The sequence below is a fragment of the Choloepus didactylus genome, chromosome 24, assembly GCF_015220235.1.
Source record: "Choloepus didactylus isolate mChoDid1 chromosome 24, mChoDid1.pri, whole genome shotgun sequence".
Lineage (NCBI taxonomy): Eukaryota > Metazoa > Chordata > Mammalia > Pilosa > Megalonychidae > Choloepus > Choloepus didactylus.
In genome coordinates, this window is record NC_051330.1 from 316,366 (window position 1) to 343,240 (window position 26,875).

Consider the following 26,875-nt stretch of genomic DNA (forward strand, 5'->3'; position numbering starts at 1 on the left):
CTTTTATTTAAAATAAGTCAATCTCCTTCCAAAAGATGGGAGGACACCAGTCCATTTCTCATATTACGAGGTATATGTTGACAACACCAACAAAAGTCCTGAATGCAAAAAGACTATCAGCTGTCTGAATATCAAATCTAACTTTGGCAAAGTTATGAGCATCATAGACAACAACACAGACAATGAGGAAATATGTAAGTTCACGCCATTTCTCCATATCACAACCCTGTCCCCACAGAAAGGAGTTAAAACCCTGTCCCAGATGTCTTGGAGTTTCAAATACGTGGTCTGCTAATTAATTTATTTTTCTCAAACCTCAGTACTATGGCTATAGAAATTACACTTTAAAAGTATTTGAAACAGATATTGAATTTATTGGTTGGCTATGAGTAGGAAAATACATTGGTAAGGAAAAGAGACCCTGTATATAAATATAATACTAGCTAGTTACAGTCGGACCAGGAAGATCCACTGAAGAGAACAGTAAGAGCCCTTGTTACCGCCAGTCCATCTTGTACACAGTCAGCTCCCCATCACCCCTTTCCAAGAGGCGCCTTGGCAGATGCAACACTCCACAAGCTTCGTGCAGACAACACCTTGGGTTTTGTTACATGAATGGTAAACAAGAGTCAGTTCAGTGCATTACACAATATAATGTACTGTGAATAAAGACTAGATACTCTATTTTAGACACTACTCCAAAAAACCAAGACATTTGAGTTATTAAAATGTACATAACCTAAAAGAAGAGCAAAGCGAAATCTTTAAAATACTGTTAAAATACTGTTTATGTGGGGGGTGGGGGTGGGGAGAAACACTCGCTAAAGTTGTTGTTTCAATTACCTGCAGCATTTGTACTGGATATTCTGATTGTTTCATTAAAAGAACAAACTGCTCTAATGGTTTTGCCTGGGTTGGCTTCTGTCCTTACATGACATGACCCCAAAACCTTAAAAGGGACCATGGACACTGGCTCCATGGGTTTAAATAGTAAAGAGGGGAATACTAACACTTGAATTTCTTACTGAAAACCTGGATCTTAGAAGAGCTTTGAATTTTAATTTCAACATTCAGAAGTGCATTCCACCCAATTTAATAAATATCCTTAAGTTTCAAAGTGCTAACCAAGCATAAGTTTTCCTGGTTGTTACCAAATCAAATCAAATAAAAAACAAAAACACTTCTCCTGGAGATTTCTCCACCTATCTTCTGGGACTATTAAGGTATTCAACAATTTACTTCTGCAACTTTAGTTAAATTGTGTCATAAATTAATTTTGATGAACATTATTTAAATTCTCAAAGAATAAATAATTACCACTAACACTGTAGACTGTATGCACTTCAAAAGATTTACAAGGAACTGAATGCTCCAAATTTCTGATCTTTAAAACAGAAGATATACCCCAAATTTTCTATAAAACATTCATAAAATGGGTTTATCGGCAAGAGCACTGAACTTACATTATAACAATACCACATTAAATATACTTGTTACAGAACTTTTGGGACAAAACCTGCACTATGAAAACATACAGTTTTTATTGCATTTTAGGGAGTATGAACTATTGGAAATTATTCAGGATAGAAAACATTTAAAACACAAACCTTGCTTAACAAAAGTACTGCAGTTTATTTTGGTGCGACCATTTATTCCGCATAAGCCCAAAATACTTCTTTCCCTCTTGAAGGTTACAGCTGTAAATCTACACCCTTGGTTTGATTTATCACTATCTAAATAAGGTGGAGAAGCCGTTCAAACCGACCCAGAAAATGCGGTGTGCCTCTAAGAGACAAGAACAAATATTTTCAAGACACAACAGGCCATTATATCTTACTATGCTGCCCCAGAATTCAAATACATTGTAGACAATAACAAAGACATGAAAACATTTGTGTAAAGCTCAAACCTTTAGCATCTAACAAGTGCACTCCAGTTCCAGCATCTATGGAAAGAGTATCACCTTCCAGTAACAATTACAGAACGAGGAAGTGCTTCTCCCACCCCCTTCCCTAAAGCTTTCTGGACCCGCGGCTACATAATGCAGATCACAGGGGAGGCAGTTTCCTTCGTCTGATCAGTCCACCGCCTCCAGCTCACCCTCACTGGGAATTGTCATGATGCATATTACCAACACAGTGTTTAGGAAAAATGAGTAAACATACCTTTTATTCACACTTTACAAAAAATTAAAAACAAAAATCTCATAAAAAGCTATGCACTGGTTCTACATCAATTAATACCAGCTTTCCAATGTACTGATTATAAACTGGACATGTTTGGTGTCAGTGCAACTTAAAATTAAAAAAAAAAAAAAAAAAAATTAAAGAAACAAAACACACATACACACACAAAACATCACAACAAAACCTTTAAAAACAAGAAAACACTCAAAGGAAAAACCAGGTCCCCAGGTCCCAGACAAACAGTCTAAAATCGAAACCTTTCTGGAGTATTTTAAAAAAAAGGAAAATCTTTGAGTTTAAACAGGATGTAACTGTAATTTTATTTTCTCTTAAAAACAGAATAGTAAGCACATTTTAAGTGCTCAACATTTTTCATAAAATTTTAAGTCATCCAACATGACCTTCTCTGTATAAAAATTGTTAATAACATTTAACAATTTTTTTCTTAATGCTCACATGGTGTCCTTTTGCTCTCCTGCCTGCAGTTGAAACAAAAGCAGTTAGATCAAGCTTTCTTAGAAATAATTTGATTTTCTGAGAGAAGAATGAATGAAAGAGAACAGAGTGTGCACACAAGTTAACCCTGGAAAGTTAAAGCTGGCTTTACCTCTCTAAGTCGACGAATGGCACTATCGGAAGAATACAGGGCACAAATAACTTTCATCTTGGATGACATATTAAAATGACTCAGTCACCTTAAAAATGATCTGAAGAATTGTCTGGGGGACCTGCTGCATCTAATTTATACTGCTGCATACACAGAAAGTTACTTCTTTTTTTTTTTCTTAAAAAAAGGAATGCTTAAGACAACAACACATGAAGACTAAGGAATACATGGGAAACAAAAAGGATTCGCATGATAGTAGTAATCTGGGTGGCGAACAGCACTGTGCAGTGACACCAAGAAGCAAAGCCCCAGGGACCCACCCTCTGAACACATCCCCAAATGTGATAGTCAAGGCTTCACACAATGGAAAGAAAGCCACAGCTCATACAAAAGCAGTTTCATAAAATTCTCACAAATGTTAAACAGCATTTAAAAATATAAAAGAGGATGCACAGATTTTCTCTGTATGCACAGGCAGTGCTTGGTGAGAACAAATTTAGGCAGGCACAGTGGAGATAGGACAGGAAGTATCTCAAAGAGAAGTTAAGAAGCTGTACCTAAGCAGCTGTAATTTTTGAACTTAAAAAAGTCAAAGATTTAAAAATATCAGAATGTACATGTATCAACCATTACATTCAGTCAATAAATGCCTACAGATCATTCACTGCTCAGCTTATCTGTCCTGGTAGATAGTTTTCATAAAAATTCAGGAATTCATGCATACGTAGTTACCTCTGGTCAGAGAAAATGTCCTAAGGTTTAAACAGATTTAGATTTAAAAAGCAATGTTCTCAATTTAAAAATAAAGTAGTACAAAAGGGCTAACAAAAACCCTAACAGTGCAAATCATTAGAGAAAGTCTGTTGCAACTTCTTTTACAAGCTGGCCTTTATTATAACACATGAAACAGGTAAAAAAATTTAGCCTTAGTTTACAATACAATCATTTCCAAATCTGATTTTTTTAGTACAAAATTTCATAAATCAGGTCTTCCGTGGATCATATACAATCATAAAGGCTAAATTCAAATTCTCTATTTTACAAATGAGTCTGAAAAAGGAGGGAGTCAAGTATGGAAGAATGGTCTCTGGATGTTACTACTGGCCTCAGAAAAGTAGTGCTACAGATTTCTGTGCAAAGAGAATATGCTGTTCAAACATTTTCCTATTTCAAGGCATGAAAATATTATATTGGAGAGAAGAAACAGGAAAATTACTTGTAACAAATTATAGATAGGTGCAAACACACCAATCCCTGTCTAACAGTTTGTAAAGCATATTGGGCTCAGAATTTGTCTGTTGCTAGCACCTGGCTTTCATCTATATCCTTATCAAATCGTTGGGCTGAAAATTCAAATCATCATCAGGAAAAAAAAACCCTAGTGGCCGTACCTCACTCCCCTGTACTCGGATTTTTTCGAGTTTACACACGACACCGAGGCTGTCCCCTGAAGGTGCTTGACTACCTCCTGCCAGGAAGGTGGACGCCGTTCACCGGGGGCAGCAAGGGCAGCAGGAGCTCCAGTTGTGCAAAAAGGGAGAAGTGGTCAGAGGGGATGAGTGGGTGTGGGCAGCCGCTGATGTTGTTCTCCACGAGCCAGTGGTGGTCCAGAGGCCCCAGGATGCCTAAAGTGTTCAGCTGAGGTTTCGAGTAGAAAATGTAATCAATTATACCCTGAAAAACAGAAAAAAGAGACAAGGCATCCACATAAGGTATCACTGAAATCCTGAAAGCTTTCAAGGTATACCCTTATTGTCATGTGTAGGAAACAAAACAAAAAGAAAATTTATTAGCTTGAAAATCAAATGATCCCCCCAAAGGTCGAATCCAGTAAGAATGAAAGAAGTTTAAGGGATGATAACCACTTACCTATCTTCTGCCTGGAACTTTTCAAGATCTTTAATGAGACCTAAAAGCCCCTTCATGACATGGCCTCGGCTTCTCTTTCCTAACTTAACCTGTGCCACTCTCCCTTGCTCTGACTCACTGCCACACACCCCTTTCTGTGGGTGTGGGTGAACCCCCTGAACGTGTCACGCTGTCTCTGGCCTCAGGGCTTCCATGTATGCTCTCCGCTGGCCTGGAACTCGTCCTCTACCTGTGACCTGGTGAACCACAAATCCACCTTCCAAGTCTCAGCTTCCATCACCTTCCTGAATCCCCAGTGCCTTGCACCCTCGTGCTTCCTCCCTCCCTCACCGACCCTCTTCCCTTACTAACTAGAGGCCCGTCCCCAGCCTGCCACCCGCAGGCTCTTGCAGAGTAGGGCTACTCCTCCATCTACCATGTGTGCCCTGGCACCAAGCACAACTCCTGGCACACGGCAGAGGAGCGCAGGCTCACCTTGTCCCGTAACTGCAGCCTCGCCTCACCTTGCACTTGGCCAAAAGCACTTAGGCACATGCAAGTGCCTTCTTCCTACTTCTATACCAGAAACAAGAGAAAAACGTCTCTCAATCTCCCCCACTCTTTCCTCCTCTTCAATCCATCTGCTTGGAAGAGGAGTCCAAAGTTGTCTTTACTAGCCTCTCTTCCCAATTATCACTCCCCGCCCTCCACATTCTCATCTCTGCCTCACCTGCCAGTGGAATATCTCTCAGCATCTTCCTGAAGCTTGGCGCCGGCGCCTCTTCCCCTTGACAGGTGTTCTTTCCTTGGCATTTAACTTCTACACTCCTGGCTTTCCTCCCCTTCTCTGGCTATCCTCTATCTCGTAAATGTCAGCATTCTCCAGGGTCTACTCCAGCCCCCCTCAACTCTGCCCCTTCATCTGTTCCCAGGCTAAAGTGCTAGCTGTGGTCCTGCGAATTCCACAAAGACAAATGAAAAAAAACTGCACGGGTTTCACTGCTTTCTCCAAGGGGTTGCTAAACCACCTTCCCCTCCAAAATTAAGAACCAGTTAACACTATCAACTTCCAAATCTCTATCTTCAATCCCTCCCTGTCTCTGCAGTTCAAATCTGTTTCTCTGCTTTAGAATACCCCGCCCCCCACCTAGTGGCTTCACAGGGACTTCTAAACTCAGTTTGTCTAAACACGGATCATTGTCCCAGTTCAAACTGGTGCTTTCTCCAATAATTCTTATCTTGGAGAACAAAATTTGTCCAAAACAGAAAACTGGGAGGCATCTATGATTCTTTCCTCCCTCTTTCTCAACATTCGAACATCAAATCAATCACAGTATTCTGTCAATTACTGACTTCCTAAATGTCTTTTGAGTTGGTTCACTTTTCTACAAGTCTACCGACACTATCTTAGTTCAAACTATCATCACTTACTGTCTGGCCAACTCAGCCTCCCACGTGGTCTGTCTGCTTCTGTTTGCCCCTCCAATCAGTCCACCAGAGGCTTCAAGACAAACTCTTGCTTAGAGTTCTTCAGTGTCTCCCCAGTGCCTCAGGATAGAGTCCTAACTGCTCAACTCCACAGAGGTTCCTCCTTTGGGCCCCAGTCAAACCTCCACACAACTCACCCAGGTGAGACTCCACATGCTATACCTCTCGTAATTCCTCATGATCTTTTCATGAAGTGCTTGTACTTTCTTCTAGAAGCATTTTTTCTCACCAACTCTTCATCTGACTAATTTCTTTAAGATTCAGCTTAGGCATCCCTTCTTATAAGCACTCCATGACCTCGCCATGGCTGTGTGTGTGTGTGTGTGTGTGTGTGTGTGTTTTACATCTTCCTGTGATGCCCTCTGCCACATTAGGCTGTAATCAATCGCCTGTTTACTGGCCCGTTTTCAGGCTGGACTGTAAGGTCCCTGTAAGGAAGCCATGCTACGCCCATCACTACAGACTCAAACCCTAACAGTGATGGGCACAGAAGAGGACTTTCAGTGTTAATGGAATGAAAAAAAGCCCAAAGGACTTCAGCTTTGGTACTGCATGAAGAGATATATAGAAAGGTAAGCCCAAATTAATCTAAAACTTTTGACACCTAATTTTTCATTTATCACCCAATACAGCTTTAACAGTAACTGATAAACCAATTTCAGAGAAAAATTATACTAGTGAAGAGAATTAAGCAATCTATGCCACTGGATTATACTTTCCAATGACCCAAGGTGAGTATCAGGAGGTTCACATCTTATACACATGCCAGTAAAACTTTTGGTGGCCTTTTCTCCTATAATGTACAATTTTCAAGTGGGATCTTCATTTTAAGCTTCATTGGCAAGGCTGCTGCCAACTTACTGTCGGTGTGGCACTGCCTTACTCCCCGGAGATGACTCTCAGAGAAGCCCTGACCCAAGTCTCTAAGCATGACGGGAGAAAGGGGCACTTGAAGGACAAACAGTGGTCACCACCATGCTGTCCTGAGACTCTACCTAAGCTCCTACTTACACTCTACTATACAATCTAACCCAAATGATTATTTTACCAGCAGCCTAGAATAAAAAAAAAACTGGCAATTTAAGAGAACAGACATCCAAAAAGTGACCAAAAGGACAGCTAAATGCAAGGAAAGTGACAGTCTAAATTAGTCACTAATATAAAATATGATGAGTTACAGACAAAAGGCTCCATACTGTGAACAGTTAACTGTGCAAAAAGGCATGTGAGCATAAAATATATTTTAGAAACATTAAAAAAAATGGGTAATATAAAATACATTCGGCACTCAAAGGAATATACGGTTTCCGTTAAGTTAAAATATGAACTAGAATACCTCACCCCAAATGACACCAAATTAGCTGTGACGGTTCTGCATACTCTGCATATTCAGTAGTGAACACATAAGAAACATAGTTGCTTAAAAAAAAGATGAATTAGCTTTATACTGTTGTTTGATCTGAGTCTGCCTCCTGGTATTCTAATAGAGTAAGGATAAGACCTTAATTACGTGGAATCCTACAAAAGGATGATTAAAAGAATATTGCTGCCAACTAATTCAAGCTTGCTTATTCCAGTCTGAATATATCTATCAACATTTTAAAGACATATTTAAGTGAAGGTACAAGACTCTCTAGTAAAATGGAGGTTTTAAAAGCATATAAATCTCAACACTCACCTTAAAGTCAAATGTATAATTTGTGTAAGGCATCAGGCCATTCTCATAGGCACTCTTTAACTTGAAACCATGAGTGATCCTTCCGTTGGTTGTTCCATTTTTCCCATTACAGCTGAAGTTTGTGAGACTTTCATTGTATCTCAGTTCCTTAAAGTCTTTATGATTTGTTTCTACTCCACCAGTGCTCAAATATTCTACAACACCTATAATGAAGATCATTGTAGTTTTATGACTGTCAAAGTCTGAATTAGTATAGGGTACAAAATGTGATTAAAAAAGATCACGTAATAGTAAACAGTTTTAAACCACACATACACCCTCCCCCACTTTCTAAAATGTTGCACTTTGTATTTTATATTTGCCAGCACTTGTCCAAATCCATTTTTACATAGTTTAAATAATAGTGTACTGAACACCTTATACTATGTTGTTTTTTCATTTAATACTGTATCACATATGTTCATACGGGACTTTGAAATTATCATTTTTTAAAGTTACACAATGCATCTCGGCTGGTATATGACATTTGCTAAACTAGTTCTCTTACTTTTAAAAATTCAAGTTGCTTCAAATTTTCAAAAAGAATTAAAAATCCCAAGATTAGTACTGAATGTACTGTTTTATAATTCACCAACTGTGGAAGAGAATACTACCAGTTAGTTACAGAGCAACTTTACCATCCCAGGGCATTATTTTTCAAATTTCGTAAAACACACGATGGGCACTACAAACACATTTTAATTTTCACTGAATTAGTTAGCAAGGTTGAACATCTTCCCATGTGTTTGCTGTTTAAAAGAGTAGATTTTGAACACAGAAATGTGTCTTAACACAGGGAGTATTTGACAATAGAGTCTCTCCTTGCCCCTCAGGTACTTCGGAGAGATGTGGCCATAGAATAACCTTCCACAGCCCCAGAGCAGTGATCCCCAGACAGCTTTATGAGACGGACAAAAGAATTATGGGATCTCAGATACCTTTATTTTCCTTGAATAGTTTCTACCTTCTTGGTGTCTCTCATCTAGTGAGATGGCAATGAGGCGGTACTTAATGAACCCAATCCAAAGTGTGCCTGGCAGACAGGTACACGTGCACACGCACAGGTCGAAGGAGAAGCACACTTGTGTGTATGAGCGAGTATGGATGAGGAGTTGAAATATAAAAAGGAAAAAATCTTGGGCTTGATATTACAAGGGCTATGGTTAAGTGACTGTATGAATGACAAGCTCATTAATGAATGACCGTGAACTAAGGATGGTGGAAAAGCACTCAAAAATCAGACCCTCTATAGTCTTCTATTCGGTGATAAAATCCAGATCCTTATTCTTTTCTTTCCTTTTTTTTGGTGTTGTTAAAATCACTTGCCTGATCTGTGTCAACAAAGGGTCCTCAAATTTCCACCTGGGGTAAATTTTTCTCATCAAGCCAAACAAAAGAAATGAAATTTGAAATCCCATAATGTACGGTCAAATTTACAATGTGATTATATTACCACATGCTGGAATCCCAAAGGGAGCTGTCCTAATAAATTTTTCCAGAGACTGGATTACATGACTCGGGGATAATAAAATACAGTTCTACGTTCTTTGATAAGCTGTTTTAAGTTATTGTCTGCATGTTTGCCAAACATGATTAATGTCCATCCTCCACATTAGGTTTTCTTAATACTGTTCCATTTTCAAAATAGTCTCCCTACCACACACACACACACACACACACACACACACACACACACACACACACACACAAATTAAGACTTCATTTGTGGCTGCCACTACAAACTGAATTTTCATTTGACTACATTTGAAATTATCAGATATACAATACATCACAAAAAGATGTTAAGTTGCAAGAGTATTCTACACAAAACACATCCTCTTCTCACCAGAGTCTGGCAAAGAATTAAGATCTGCACATAACACAAGTGGGATAGTTCCCAGCTCCCCCACTACACTGGATCTGAGGCTCCAGGAGGCTTTGTCAATAATGTTCTTCACTTCGGACAGGAACATCATAGTCTGCACCAGCTTCACATCCGAGTATTCAGGGTCCCAGTGCATGTGAGCATTTGCCACGAGAATAAGTTGTTTTTCTGTTCCAAGATGTGGCTTTCCAGCTATAATTAGATAAAAAGAAAACAAACAAACACACAAAAGCCCACCCATCAGCCCATATATTCTTGAGTATCAGAAAGCAAGTGATCTGTCTTAGAATAGAAAAATACCTAAAAAATCCACCCTCCCACAAACCTGAGAACAAGATAGCGCCACCTGTAAGTGAGTGTTCCCAGCCCGGCACGCTCACTGCCCGTTCTACGTGGGGCAGCTGTGATTTTTACACAGTTCTTTCTTCTTGAAACTTTTAGGCTGAGTTCAGATGTCCTAAACTAAGTCTCACAAAAAGATATGGACATCTTCTTTCTTAGATATATTTAAGACAGTCATTAAGTTCTCTCTCTCCTCCTCTCTATCCTTTCAGATTAAATACCCCCACTTCCAACTGTTCTTCAAACAACAAAAGTTTAGGTTCTCAGCATACTCAACACTGATATACTTTTAATTTGAAATAAGTGGTCCATTTATCCAAAACTCAAGACCTTTAAAATAACTCTAAGTACGTTAGGAAGAAAAGTTGGCTTAACAGAATATTCTGTCATGAAATTATGGAAGTATACGGAGTTAGTTCTTATCTCCGAAATGTTATTTTAACTCATATTTACTTCAACATTTCTTTTGAAATGTTTTTTGGCTTTATGCCTTTTCATCTTAAGCTTTGTGGTAGAGAAAAAAAGAGTATGATATTTTAGAAAATATTTAAATTCCAACTGAGTTTCTTCAGGTGTTACACAAGATCATTAATACATAATGTATTTTCTGTTTTATTCTTTTCAAAGATGTCAAGAAAGAACATTTAAATTTGGGAGGTCAATTTCACAAGAAGTGAAAGGGTCACTCACATGACATTTCAACCAATTCCTTTCGAAGTTCTAGCAGTACTGCAACTCCGATGTTATCTTTTGTCATGACTCTGTTCAGCATAGCTTCAGACCCTTCTGAATTTGCCATTGCTAGCTGGTTAAACTCAACAGTGTGTTTCTGAACCAAAGTAAATCTAAAACGAAAACAAAAACACACACACAAACATAGAATTGGGAATACCAAGATATTAGCTTAGTGGGAAATGTAGTTTCCCCAAACTTCCATAACAGATATGGTGGCACTTAAACCACATTATGGAAAATCCTCCACACTTAACACCTAGCTGCCCATCTCCACTTAAGGTTGCTCTCAGCCTGTCACTGCTACAAATAATATCTTGAGGTACCTTTACAACCTAAGATAAAGTAATCATCTTCTGTTTAGGTTTCAGGTTGAAATACTCCATCTTGTAATTTTTGAGCAATTCTTTTCCCAAGTATCCATTTAAGAATCCCTCCAGCATCCTAGAGGGAATGTTAACTACATGGTGTTTCAATTAACAATTGGAGTGAAACCCTAAACACCTGAAGAAACAACAGTACTTTTAAACATGTCTCCAAAACAAGACAATTTCTGACAATTAAAAAAAAAACCCAAAACAAAAAAAACAACACCCGCCCTCACACACAAAAAAATCAAAACCCAAAACAGTGCTGTTTTCTTGAATAAAATAACATGGTGCCTCGTTCTCTTATTTGCCAACTAATCGCCACACTGTTGGTCCCAACACTACAAATACCGAGAACATTTTCTTTTGCAAAAATAAAATGACTTACTTTTCTGTCTTGAAGAATATTGCACAGCCGTCAACATGCTTTCGTTCTTGTTCTGACATCGTCCTAGCTCTAGACTTAGGGCTAAAGAATCCATTATAACCACGGTCTTTCAGTTCTACCAGAAAAAAACTGTAATACTGTTCCGTTTCAACCTCCTGAAAAATTATAAACAGCAGACTTATTTCATGAGACAAAAAGGAGTCCTATATATTAACTTTGTGTATACAGTTTGAGAGCTCAAAATAATATCAAAGGACAGAGCTACAGAATTAAAAATGTAACATCTTTTCAATGTAATTTTTCTAAACCAGCTGGAACACCTACTTGTCATTTTACAGGGATCATCTGCCAAGGTCAATTCTTTGTTGTTGAGGAGTAAAGGAATGGAAAGATATATAACATCCATTTTCCTTTTATTTTAGAATTGATGGGGAACAAAAATCTTCTGAGGCGGAGGGAACTTCACAGATCATAATTTTAGACCCGTGGGGAGAAAAGTGACTTGCCCAGAGTCACAAAGGTTAGTATGAGGTGAACTGAGAACCCAACATCACTGAGCACCAGGTTCAAATGCTCTTTCCACCATGCCCTAATTACTCTAGTAACACTGGTGGTAAAGCAAAATTATACCCTGGCAATGCCATAATTGCTATCCAATTCAAAATAGTGTGCAGGACATTGGAGTAGAAAAGGTGAATATTTAGCTGTCGGGCAAATGCTTCCCCCCCGGCGTAATCCATGTGCTGAGTGCGGCACCACACAGCACGGCACAGCAGGCAGGTGCTCTCCAGAGCACTAGGAACAGAGCAGGCCACCAGCTGAAGAACTGATAATGGTGGGACTTCAAATGTGTCAGCATAACATATTCCAAGTTTGTTCCTTGCTTTCCCAATGCTGGGGGAATTTGTGCAATTGAAACAAAAAGTCTTCTGTATGACTTACCTGAAGACTTATGATATCAGCATTGCAGCTCAAGATTTCTTGAATAATGGCCTTTTTCCTGTAGTCCCAATTTAGTGCCCATGATGGACAGTAGCCGTATAACTGCCGGGTCGCATATTTATCACAAAGAACATTATAGCACATGACAGAAAATAAGGCTGTAGGAAAGATAACTTTACTTATTCACACACATGGCAGAAACAAAAACATAATTAATTTCAGCAGTTTTTCATTTAAATACTAAATTTCACTTAAGTCATTCAATACATAGTCATTGATAAGCTACTATACGTCACATGGGTTATAGAAATAAAATCAGGTAACAATGGAAGGACAAATACGTGAACAAATTATCATATGTTACCTGCTAAGGAGGTAAGTACAGAAGATCCGGAAGCTAAAAGACTAAGATTTTGAGACCTTCAGCCTCCTCATTCCTCGTTCCACCACTACACCACCCCATCAACTGTTAAGCAGAATATGAAACTCGACAAGTACATTCCTTACTAGGCATAGCCAGGTTTCATCTACAAAACAACCACTGCTAACTCATGCAAAGTACCATGGACCAAGTCCTGTTACACACACCATGGAAGCTCCCAAACTACTTCTGCACAATTAAAAGTTAAGAGAAGATTAGAGGTCACTAGTTCAATTTCTCTCTCAATTGATGGTTTTGGCTGCCTTACAATTTCGTGGTGTCAACTACATCTGGGACATGAGGAATTCATGCTAGGGTTTGGAAACTTCCATATAGAAAGATTTTGGTATATTTATTATAAGTGAATTTGATTAATACTTAATAGGGGAGTTTCTCAACATTGGTCCTACTGGCGTTTTGGGTGGGGTAATTCTTCGTGGTGGGGGCTGTCTCGTGTCCTGCAGGACGTCTGGCAGCCTCCCGGGCTTCTACCCACGAGATGCCAGTGGCAACCACCCCCACTAGCTGTGACAACCCAACGTATCTCCAGACATTGTCAAATGGCCCCTGGCGGACAAAATCATCCCTAGTTGAGAAGCACTGCATTGTAACAGACTTTCTAGAGCATTCAATACAAAGAGGTCAGAAGAGCGAGAATTAAATCTTTATACAATACATTATATTTACAAAGAAAAACTAAAAATAAGAGTAAAAAAATGAGGCGACCAACCAGTTGGCCTTGTTCTGTCTGGTTCTTGTAACATAATCCAAGATCTTGGAGGTGGCTGTTCTGTTGAAACTAGTTGAATGGAAAACACAAAATTAAACAATATTCTGGTATGTCTTCCTGATAAAAGAGTTCAAACAAATGACCACTTACTTCGTTTTGCAGTACCTGCCAAATTATCAAGCAAATAGTTCAGTAGCCTTCTTGTTCCATCTGGTTCCAGATAGAGGGTCAAGATATCCTGGGTAAGTGGATTTCCTGGAAACATTTTTAAAACAGGTAAAATGACAGCCAGGCAAGTACTAAATAATTCTACACCAAAACAACAAGAAAAACCCAAAACAACAACAAAAAACATCAAAATCATCAGGTCAGCTACTACAAGGCATATGGTTGCTAGAACCAAACAAATTTTTGGAAAATATGATTTTTCCAGTTACTGATATAAAGAATAAAAGCGAGTCATAGCTTGCCCAGTAGTGTCCAAAGAACAATTACTAGTAAGCTGCTGCTGACCCAGAAGCTCTCTAGAGTGTCTGCACTGGGCCCTGCTGCATGAACACTTTCAATAACAGATGGTCCAACTGGTGATCAAAAGCAAGTAAAACTGGATTTGGGGGGAGAAGCAGAGAGAGGGATCAGAGAAGGAAAAGATGACAGCCAGCATAATGAACCTGGCAATCAGAATTCAAAAATGCCACAAAGCCAGTAAGAAAACATCCCGTGACAAGTGTAGTTTTGCACTTAGATTTAAAAAACACTACCAAACAAAGTAACAAGAAAAGACTTAGCTTAAGAGCTAAGGGCAGGAAAAATCCTACGGTCTTAAGCTATCTGCAAATTCAACAATTCACATGTATCTATGGAAGTCTCAAAAGGATTTAAGTATATATGAGGAATAACAGGGTGGTGTCCAGAACAGCAAAGTTCCCATCCATGGAAGTGTGCATCTTGTTCTGGATGTCACAAGCCCACTTAAGATGATTACATGGATTCTACAGATTGACGAAGGCAGCTCTATGGTGAAAGAGATTTATCATACCAAATGAGGAAAAATGAAAGGATATGGAATATAAAAATGATCACAGTCCAGGGGAAAAAAAGTGTTTTTTTCCTTCTCCCTACTCTCCAGTGAAAAACTAAAGACCCAAACGGGGACTGAGGATGAAGGGACAGAATCTAAGGGCCTGCTCCAAATGGAAGAGGCTGGTAAGCACTACCACTATTGAAAACGAAATGCTCTGTCGTACGAGATAACAGAGCCCTCTCCTAGGAAGCTGGATCACAGGGATAGGAAGAGGAACTAAATTAGTCGACCTTTAAGACCTCTTTCAATTTTAAGCTACCAGGATTCTAAGAACTACAAGGGTAGAAATGTATTCAAGTAAGTCCAAACTATGTCTTTGCAGGAAGACAGGTTACAATCATTCCCTCGTGTTTGCACAGTTCTCTATCACTACTGAAGCCCTTTCACATTTTTATTCAGTTCACCACAATCCTGTGAGGCAGGCACACTGGTAACCTAAATGGCCAGGACTCTTTCTTTCTTAAAGATATCTTTGGAAAATGGAGTCAACTAGAAAACTTCACACCAGTTAAGCAGCCCATTCTAACTACACCTAAACTAATGCTGTGTTTTTACTACTCTCTAGTGCAAAAAAATATTTTGAAGTGACCAGTGACTTCTTATAGCTAAGTGATCTTTCCTTCTAGAAGCTTTCTTTATAAATAAAACCCATCTCTCAACACAAACATCTATTTATTTTTTCTTTAAACACTCTTCCTTTATCCCTCCTCCCTCCCCAAAAACCTCTAATCTGCTTTTGTTCTCTGCAGACTTGCTAATTTCTAATCCTTTTAAGTGATAGCATGTAATTTTTGTCCTTCTGGGACTTGCTAGTTTCACTGAGCATTATGTTTTCAAGGTTCTTCCATATTGGAGAGTATCCCATAACTTCATTGTTTCTTACGGCAGAATAATATCCCATTGTGTATATCTACCAAATTTTGTTTATCCAGTTCATTTGTTAAAGGACTTTTGGGTTGTTTCCAGCTTTTGGCTACTGTGAATGATGCTGCTATTAACAGTGGGGAACAAGTATCTGTTGCAACCCTGCTTCAGTATATACTCTCTTAGTATGTACTGAGAAGTGGGGCTGCTGGGTCAAATGATAATCTATATTTAATTTTCTAATTTACATTTAATGTATTGCTTTTCACAGTGGCTGCACCATTTCACGTTCTCACCAACAACGCAATAGGGCTCCAACTTCTCCGCATCCTCTCAAACACTTGTAATTTTCTGTTCTTTTAATAAAAGCCATCCTTGTGGGTGTGAAGTGGTATCTCATTGTGGTTTTAACTTGCTTTTCTACTAGCTAATCATATTGAGCATCTTTTCATGTGTTTATTGGCTACATGTATTTCTTCTTTGGAGAAATGCCTATTTAAGTCCTTCACCCATTTTTAAATTGGGTTGCCTGTCTTTTTGCTGTTGAGATGTAACAATTCTTTATATGTACTGGATATTAAACCCTTATCCAACATATAGTTTGAAACTATTCTTTCCCATTCTGAAGGATGTCTTTTCACTTTCTTGATAATTTCCTTTAGTGCAAAAAAATTTTTAATTTTGATGAAATGAAATTTGTCTATTGCTACTTTTGATTCTTTGGGCTTTTGGTGTCGTATGTAAGAACCCACTGCTGAATCTCAGGTTATGAAGGTTTGCCCCTATGTTATCTTCTAAGATTTTTAGTTTTAGCTCTTGTATTTAGGTCCTTGATCCCTTTTGAGTTGATTTTGAAACATGGTGTGAGAATGGAGTCTGACTTCATTCTCCTGCATGTGAATATGTGGTTTTCCCAACATGATTTTTTTGAAGAGAGCATTCTTTCCCCGCTTAGCACCCTTGTCAAAATCAACTGACGTGCCACAATCTATATATGTCTGTTAGATTTAATTCACTTACATTGTTTGGTTCTCTTTCCTTAGTGGTCCTCTGTCTGGTTGTTCTAGCTACTGAAGTGAGTCGTGTGTTGCAGTCTCCCACTATTACTGTAGAAACGTCTATTGCTACCTTCAGTTTTGCCAGTATTTGCCTCATGTACATTGGAGCTCCCTGACTGGTTATACAAACAATTATGATTGTTATTTCTTCTTGGTGAATTGCTACTTTTATTAGCATATAATGTCCTTGTCTCTTAAGACATCTTTACATTTAAAGTCTATTTTGTCTGATATTAATATAGCTACCCCAGCTTTCTTTTGGTTACTACTTGCATGGATTATCTTTTTCCATCCATTAACTTTCAACCTATTTACATCTTTGGGTCTAATATGAGTCTTTTGTAAACAGCATATAAATAGATCATGTTTTTTAATCAATTCTGCCAATCTGTGTCATTTAATTTGGAAGTTTAATCCATTAACATTCAAAGTTATTATTGTGAAGGCAGTTCATGATTCAACTATCTTATCCTTTGGTTTTTAATTGTCAGATCTATCTTTTTTCTCTCTCTCTTTTTATCCTGTAAGTTACCCTTCTAATACTCTTCAATTCTGAGCCATCCTCCAGGCCTCTCTCTTCTGATGTTTTTTTTCAGCTGACAGAGAACTCCCTTTAGTATTTATTTTAGGGAAGGCCTCTTGTTAACAAATTCTCTCAGCATTTGTTTATCTGTGAAAATTTTAAACTCTCCCTCACTTTTGAAGGACAGTATTGCTGGATAAAGGATTCTCGGCTGGCAATTTTTCTCTTTCAGAATCTTAAATATGTCACACCACTGCCTTCTCACCTCCACGGTGCCCGATGAGCAGTCAGCGCTTCGTCTTATGTGGCTTCCTTTGTATGTGGTGAATCGCTTCTCTCTTGATGCTCTCAGGACTTTCTCCTCCTCTTCAGCATTTGATAATCCGATTAGTATGTGTCTTGGAGTGGGTCTAATTGGAACTCTATTGGAGTTCGTTCAGCTTTTTGATTTCTACATTTATGTCTTTTATAAGGGTTGGGAAGTTTTCCCCAACTATTTCCTCAAATAATCTTCCTAGCCTTTCACTCTTCTCTTCTTCTGGGACACCAGTGTAGATTGCTGCACCCCAACACACCAGGATGTATATTCTTCTCAAGTGCTCATGGAACATTTTCCAGGATAGATCATATGCTGGGACACAAAAATAGGTCTTAATAATTTTAAAAGGACTGAAATTACTCAAAGTACTTTCTCTGATCATAATGAAGTTGGAAATCAATGACCATCGAAGAACCAGAACTTTCACAGATATATGGAGGTTAAACAACACACTCTTAAACTATCAGTGGGTCAAAGAAGGAATTGCAAGAAAAATCAGTAAATATCTGGGGAAGAATGAAAACAAGAATACAATATATCAAAACCTACGGGATGCAGCAGACGTACCAAGAGGGAAATTTATAGCTCTAAATGCCTACATTAAAAAGGAAGAAAGAGCTAAAAACTGAAGACCTAACTCAACAATTGAAGTAACTGAAGGAAGAACAGCAAACTCAACCCAAGGCAAGCAGAAGAAAAGAAATATCGAGGATTAAAGCAGAAATAAATGAATTAGAGAACAACAACATCAACAAAAAAACAACTAAAGAGAATCAACAAAACCAAAAAGATAGTTCTTTGAGAAGATCAACAAGATTGACAAAACGTTAGCTAGATTGACAAAGTCAAAAAGAGAGAAGATACAAATAAATAGAATCAGAAATGATTTTATGGACCCCAAAGAAATAAAAAAAACATAAGAGGATACTATGAACAACTGTATGCCAACAAACTAGACAACTTAGATGAAATGGAAAATTTCCTAAAACACAACCAACAACCTAAACTGACTTGAGAAGAAATAGAAGACCTCAACAAACCAATCAAAAGTAAAGAGATTCACTCAGTCATCAAAAGCTCCCAACAAAGAAAAGTCCAGGGCCAATGGCTTCACAGGGAAATTTTACCAAACAATCCAAGAAGAACCAACACCACTCCGACTAAAACCCTTCCAAACAACTGAAGAAAAGGAATACTACCTAGATCCCCCTATGAAGCAAACATTACTCTAATATCAAAACAAGATAAAAGATACAAGAAAGGAAAACTACAGACCAATCTCTCTAATGAATATAAATGTAAAAATTCTCAACAAAATACTTGCAAATCCAATCCAATGGCATGTTAAAAGAATTATACCCCACGACCAAGTGGGGTTTATTCCAGGCATGCAAGGGCAGTTCAGCACAAGGAAATCAATCAGTGCAACACAACACATTAACAAACTAAAAGGGAAATATCACACGATCCTCATGATTTGACATGGAAAAGGCATTAGACAAAATTCAGCACCCTTTCTTGATAAAAACACTCCAAAAGGTAGGAATTGAAGGAAACTTCCTCAATATGATAAAGGTCATAGGAAATCCCACAGCCAGCATCATACTCAATGTTGAAAGACTCAAAGCCTTCCCCCTAACATCAGGAACGAGACAAGTATGTCTCCATTGTCACCACTGTTATTCAACACCGTGCTAGATGTTCTAGCTAGAGAAATTAGGCAAGAAAAAGAAAGACATCCAAATCAGAAATGAAGACGAAAAACTCTCATTATTTGCAGATCACAGGATCCTATATTTGGAAATCCTGAGAAATCTTCAACAAAGCTACTTGAACTAATAATTCAGCAAAGTGGCAGGATACAAGAATAACGTGCAAAAATCAGTATTTCTATACACTAGTAATGACCTAACCAAGACAATTAAGAAAAAAATTCCATTCATAATAGCAAGTATCTAGGAATAAACTTAATCAAGAATGTAAAGGGCCTGTACACATAAAGCAACAAAACACTGCTAAAAGAAATCAAAGAAGATCTAAATAGATGGAAAGACATTCCATGTTCATGTATAGGAAGGCCAAATATCATTAAGATGTCAATTCTACCCAAACTGATCCACAGATTCAATGCAATACCAATCAAAATTCCAACAACCTACTTTGCAGACTTGGAAAAGCTAGTTATCAAATTTACTTGGAAGGGAAAGGGGCCTCAAATAGCCAAAAGTATCCTTAAAAAGAAGAACAAAGTAGGAAGACTTACACTTCCTGACTTTAAAAGCTTATTAAAAAAACACAGTGGTCAAAACAGTATGGTATTGGCACAAAGACAGACCTCAGAACTATGGTCAATTGATTTTTGACAAGGCCCCCAACTCCACTGAACTGGTACAAAATAGTCTCTTCAATAAATGGGGCTAGCAGAATTGGATTTCCATATGCAAAGGAATGAAAGTGGACCACTACCTCATACCCTATCAAAAATCAACTCGAAATGAGTAAAAGACCTTAATATAAGAGCCAGTACCATAAAACACCTAGAAGAAAACAGGGAAACACTTTGAAGATGTAGTGATAGGAGGAAACGTCTTAGACCTTACACCCATGGCACAAGCAACAAAAGAAAAAATAGATAAATGGGAACTCCTCAAGACTGAACACTTCTGCTCTTCAAAGGACTTTTCAAAAAAGTGAAGAGGCAGCCAACTCAATGGGAGAGAATACTGGTAACCATATATCTGATAAGGTTTTGATACCAAGTATATATAAAGAAATCCTACAACTCAACAATAAAAGGACAAACAACCCTATTATAAAATGGGCAAAAGATATGAACAGACATTTTTCAAACAGGAAATACAAATGGCTAAATGGCACATGAAAAGATGTTCCTCTTCATTAGCTATTAGGGAAATGCAAATCAAAACCACAATGAGGTATCATCACACACCTATAAGAATTGCCGCTATTAAACAAATGGGAAACCACAAATGTCAGAGAGGATTTGGAGAAATAGGAACACTTAGCCACTGCTTGTGGGAATGTAAAATGGTACAGCCACTGTGGAAGACAGTTTGACGGTTCCTCAGAAAACGAAATATTGAGTTAACTTACAACCCAGCAATTCTGCTACTGAGTATATACTCAGAAGATCTAAAAGCAGGGACCCGTACAGACCTTTGAACACCAATGTTCAAAATGGCATTATTCACAATTGCCAAAAGATGGAAACAATCCAAGGGTTCAACAGATGAGTGGATAAACAAAATGTGGTAAATACATACAATGGATGGAATATTAAGCAGCAAGAAAGAATGAGGCCCTAAAGCATGTGACAACATGGATGAACCTTGAGGACCTAATGCTGACTGAAATAAGCCAGACAAAAAAAGGATGGATATTGTACGATTTCACTAACTAGAACACATAAACTCAGAGTCTTAAAATGTAGAATACAGGGTACCTAGAAGCTGGAGAAGGGCAAATGGTTACCTAATATGTACAGAACTGTTAATAAGGTTGACATTAAATGTTTGGGAATGGATAGAGATGAGGGTAGCTTGTTATTAGGATTATAAGCAATAGTGCCAAATTATAGTTCAATCTGATTGAAAGTGGTTGTTTAAAGTCATGTATGTCACCAATTAACACTACAAAATATAAATAAGCTCTTGTATGAACTGCTACAAATTACAATATTTAAAGCAGAAGAACATCACCAGGATTTCCTTCCGTGTAAGGTTTTCTGTAGTGTAATGTCTTAATCATAGACTACCATCAAATATTTTAGGAGTATCTTTAATGTTTAGACAGGATATTAGCAGCATGCAATAATTACATCATAAGCTCTAGAGCAGAGGCAGTCTATTGCAAGGACCTTCTTTGCTGCTAGTTATCATAGGCTGTTCTATTTTAGAAAACATAATAGCAACACTGAATACTGTAGAAATGCACTTTGCATGTAATACTGGAGTTGTTGCAATATTTGATTATCCATTTGGTTGTTACAGAAAAATTCTTAATTGTAATTGATGGTTATTGTCATAATAGTGTACTGCCTGCATTTCTATCTCTAGTAATGGGCTTTATGTGCTCGATTTTAATATCCTTGCACCTGGGCAAGTGCACAAGTCTTTTTAAAAGACACATGGTTTACTTGCACAAAACTGATTAGTTCTGAGATCATTAACGCCCCTGAAGTGGTTTTTGTGGGTGTGAAACAAATGGTGAGAATCTGAATTGGTCCCTCTTATTAAAATATTAGTCTACTTGATTTATCAAATCATGTTCATGCTCTGATTTTACATACTTGTACCCTTCAATAAACAATAAACAGAGTGATGTCAGAGAAAGCTGGTTAAAAGAGAAAGTTGAAATCAGATCCAAGGCTCACAAATAATGAAAGAATGTCCAGGTTTCAACCAAAAAAGCTCATCATACCAAGAACCAGGCATCTTGAAATGAATGAAAAAATGACAAACAACAGATGCCAATACCAAGATGACAGAAATGTTAGAATTATCTAATGAAGACTTTAAAGCAGCCATTATAAAAACGCATCAATTAGAAATTCCAAACATGCCTGAAGTTAATGAAAAATAGGAAGACTCGGCAAAGAAAAAGAAAGCCTTATCAAATAAACAGAAGATGAAGTACCAAATGGAAATTTTAGAACTGAAAAATAAAATAATGATATTAAAAAGTCCAGTGGATGTGATTAACAGAAGAATGGAGGGAGCAGTGGAAAGAAGCAGTAAACCGGAAAATAAAATAATAAAAATTACCCAATCTGAACAAAAGAGAGAAACTAGACTAAAAGAAATGAATGGAGTCTCAGGGACCTGTTGGACTGTAACAAAAGATCTAACATTTGTGCCACTGGGAAAAGGAGGGCAGGGCTGGAAATGCCCCACATTTGGCAAGAAACATAAACTTATACATTCAAGAACTGAAACAACCCCCAAACAGGGTAGCCCCCAAGGGAACATCCATCATAAACAAACTTCTGAAAACCTTACCCATAACAGAAAAATAATTTGAATGATAGCTGATTTCTCATCAGAAACCATATTCAAGTGCTGAAAGAAAAGAACTGTAAACCCAGAACCCTATACCCAGAGAAAACATCCTTTGGAATGAAAGAGAAATAAAGACATTCTCAGATGGAGGAACATTAGGAAAATTTGTTGCCAGCAAACCTACCCTAAAAGAATTGCTAGAGGAAGTTCTCCAGACAGAATGGAAACAATAAAAGAAGGAGCTTTGGAACATCAGAAAGGAAGAAAAAAAGAACACCATAAATAAAACATTTGGACAAATACAATAGGCTTTCTTTTTCCTCTTGAGTTTTTTAAATCATGTCTGGCAGTTAAAAATTTTCTAAGTTATGTGGTTCAATATGTATGTAGAGGAAAATTTAAGACGATTATTACAAACAGGGGACATATATATACACACACATATATATATATAAGGGACGTAAACAAAGTTAAGGCTTCTATACCTCACTCAAACGGGGGAAACTGATGACACCATTAGACTGTGATAAGTTATGTGCATATAATAAGTAAAAACAGAAAGCAGCCAATCAAAAAGTGACACAAAGGGATACACTCAAAAACACTACTGCTAAATCAAAAAGGAATGCTAAAAAATGTTTAATCCATAAGAATACAAGAAAAAGAAATCAGAGAAAGAAAATAAAAGGAGAAACAGAGAACAAAAAATAAAACGGCAGGCTTAAGTCCTAACATATCAATACTTGCACTAAATATGTAAGTGGTCTAACTTAATTACAGTAATTAAAGGACAGAGATTGGCAAAGTGGCTTTGAAACTGCGCGCTATTGTGCTGGTTTGGATGTATTATTTCCCCCAAAACACCATGCTCTTTAATGCAGTCTTGTGGGGGAAGACTGGAATCTTTGGATTAGGTTGTTCCCATGGAGATGTGACCCACTCAACTGTGGGCATACGTTTGATTAGACTATTTCCATGGGCCCTGCCCATTCAGCGTGGATACTGATTAAATCATTGGAGTCCTATATAAGAGCTAAGACAGAAAGAACTCACAGCTGCACCTTGGAGAGACATTTTGAAACGCTATCTAGGAGCAAGCAGACGCCAGCCATGTGCCTTCCCAGCTAACAGGTTTTCCAGATGCCATCGATGTTCTTCAGTGAAGGTATCCTTGTGCTGGTGCCTTAATTTGGACATTTTCATGGCCTTCAGACTGTAAATTTGTAACCAAATAACCCCCCTTTAAAAAAGCCAATCCATTTCTGGTATTTTGCATAACAGCAGCATTAGCAAACAGGAACAGCTAACTATAAGGAATTAACTTCAACTACAAAGGCATAGGCAGGCTGCAAGTAAAAGGATAGAAAAACATGTATCATACAAACATTACTGAGAGGAAAATGGAGTGACTATATTAATATCAGATAAAATAGACTTCAGAGCAAATAAAATGACCAGAGACTGAGAGCAACATTCTATTATGATAAAAGGGTCAATTCCCCAAGAACACATAGCAATCCTAAATGTATTTCCACCAAACAGAACTGTAAAATATTTGAAGCAAAGAGTGATAGAACTGAAAGAAGGATAAATTCACAATTAGAGCTGTGGAGACTTCAACACCCCCTCTCAAAAACTGATAAAAATAACTTAAAACTAGAACTCATAATACCATCAATCTAATAGGCATTTAATTAATAAACAGAATCTAATAGGCATTTATAGAACACTCCATCCAGTAACAGCAGTATATACATTATTTCTCAGTGCCCAAGTAACATACTAAAATAGATCAAATCCTGGGCCATTAAACAAATTTCAACAAACATAAAACAATGGAAATCATGTACAGTATGTTTTCCAACCACAATGAAATCAAACTAGAAATCAATGACAGGCAACAACAACAAAAAACTCCAAATTTTGGAGACTAAACAACATACTTCTAGATAATCCATGGATTAAAGAGGAAGTCTCAAGTAAAATTTTTTAAATGCACTGAACTGAATGAAACTGAAAATAAAACATCAAAATTTATGGGACACAGCTAAAGCAGGGCTGAGCTGAGAGGGGTAGTCACGGTACTAAACACATCCATCAGAAAAGAGGAAATGTCTGACCGGGAAAAAAAGTCAACAACCTAGATAAAAAAGAGAAAAATAAGACCAAAGCAAGCAGAAGGAAAGAATTGTTAAAGAGCAGAAATCAATGGCACTGAAAACAGAAAAACAGAGAAAATCAATAAACAAAGAGATGATTCTTTTCAAGATCAATAATACTGACACAGAGAAAAAGAGAGAAGACAAAAATAACCAATAGCAGGAATGAAATGGGATATCACAGTCCCTGCAGACATCAAAAGGATAATAAAGGAATACCATGAATAATTCTTCATACAAAAACTTGACAACACAGACAAAATGGATCACTGCTTTGAAAACTACAAACTCACAACTCACCCAACATGAAATAGATAATTTGACCAGCTCAGTAACTACTAAGGAAATTGAATTTGTAATTTTAACACTACCAAAAAAGAAATCCTCAGGCCCAGATAGCTTCACTGGAAAATCCCACCAAACATTTAAAGAAGAATTAACACTACACAATCTCTTCAAGAAAAGATGAGAAAAACTTTCCAATTCATTTTATGAAGCTAATATATTGCCCTGATACCAAAATCAAAAACAGTATAAAAAAGAAAACTACAGACAAACACCCTTCATGAATATAGAGCCAAAAATCGTTAAGGAAATATCAGCAAATGGAATTCAGCAATCTATAAAAAGAATTATACACCAGGACCAGGTGAGTTTATTCCAGGGATACAAGGCTGGTTCAATATTAAAAACAAACAAGCAAACAAAAAAATCACCACAATCAATGTAATCCACCATATTAACAGGATAAAGAAGGAAAATCACATGATCACATCAATAAAGGCAGGAAAAGCAGGTGACAAAAATCAATGCCCACTCTCAGAAAAATAGGAATAGAGAGGGAACTTCCTCAAATTGATAAAGAATGTCTACAAAAACCTACTGCTAATATTATACTTAATTATGAATAACTGCATAGGAACAAGACAAGGATATCTGCTCTCATCACTCTAATTTAACACAGTAGTGGAAATTCTAGCCACTGCAAGAAGGTAGGAAGAGGAAATAATAGGCAGACAGATTGGAAAGGAAGAAATAAAACTGTCTCTACCTGTAGATGACATGATTTTCCACAAAGAAAATTCCAAGAAATTAAAAACAAACAAACTCCTAGAAGTGCGTTCAGTAAGGCTGCAGTGCAGGGCACAAGATAAGCCTACAAAATTCGTCACATTTCTATATAATAGTAGAGACAATGTAGGTATCAAGATAAACAAATATAACACCATTTACAATTGCTCAAGAAAAACAGGAAGATTTAGGTGTAAATCGAACAGAACATGTACAGGACTTGTAAACTGAAGAAATCAAAGATCTAAAGAAATGGAGCACCAGATGGTTTTCATGGATTGGAAGACACCACAGAGTAAGGATGTCAATTCTCCCCAAACTGATAATTCAGGTTTAATACAATTCTGATCAAAATTCCAGCAATATATTTGTAGATATAGAAAAGATTATTCTAAAATTTATATGGAAAGGGCAAGGACCTAGAATAGCTAAGATGTTTTGAAAAAGAAGAATGAAGTGTGAGGAATCAGTCCACCCTAGTTCGAGACTCATTAGGGAGGTACAGTTCTCAAGACTGTGATGCCAGTGGAGAGGGCAACTCAGAGACCCATGGACAGAGCAGGGAATGTAAAGACAGACCCACACAGACACGCCCACCTGGTTTCTGCTCAATGTGCAAAAGCAATTTAGTGGAGAAAGGATAGCCTTTTCAACAAATGGTGCCAGAGCAACTGGAGAATTTATAGGGAAAATAAATGAACCTCGACCCAAGTCTTAAACCTTATACAAAAATTAACTCAAAACTGATTACAGACTTAAAAGTAAAACCTAAAACTGTACAACATTTTGAAAAGGAAAAGTTGATAAACTGGACGTCATCAAAGTAAAAATTCTTCAATGCAAAAGATCAAATGCAAAAACTTTCCCTATACAAAAGAGGCTGGAAGGAGAAGCTACAGACTGGGAGAAAATATTTGCAAAGCACATCTCTAACAAAAGATTAGTATCTGAAGTGCATAAAGAACTGTCAAAACTCAACAGTACAAAATCACACAATCCAGTTAGAACATGGGCAAAGAATGAAGAGATATTTCACAGACTATATGTAGATGGCAAGCACATGAAAGTCTTGAGCCATTAGGGAAATGTAAACTCAAACCACAGGCCTCCCTACGCCATCTATCA

At 37.5% G+C, this 26,875-nt stretch overlaps 1 protein-coding gene across 2 annotated transcripts in view; it reads right to left on the reverse strand.

Annotated features, from left to right (window-relative positions):
- Positions 1-351: 351 nt before the first annotated feature.
- CNOT6 (CCR4-NOT transcription complex subunit 6) overlaps positions 352-26,875 on the reverse strand; it is a 100,521-nt gene continuing 73,997 nt past the window's right edge. For both annotated transcript variants that reach the window (XM_037817644.1, XM_037817645.1), the window contains 8 exons: positions 13,805-13,909; positions 13,655-13,723; positions 12,504-12,661; positions 11,562-11,716; positions 10,764-10,918; positions 9,693-9,923; positions 7,808-8,010; positions 352-4,467 (listed from right to left, as the gene is read on the reverse strand). In XM_037817644.1, coding sequence (XP_037673572.1) covers positions 4,255-4,467; positions 7,808-8,010; positions 9,693-9,923; positions 10,764-10,918; positions 11,562-11,716; positions 12,504-12,661; positions 13,655-13,723; positions 13,805-13,909 — 1,289 coding nt within the window. In that variant the 3' untranslated portion in view covers positions 352-4,254. The remainder of the gene's footprint in view (positions 4,468-7,807; positions 8,011-9,692; positions 9,924-10,763; positions 10,919-11,561; positions 11,717-12,503; positions 12,662-13,654; positions 13,724-13,804; positions 13,910-26,875) is intronic.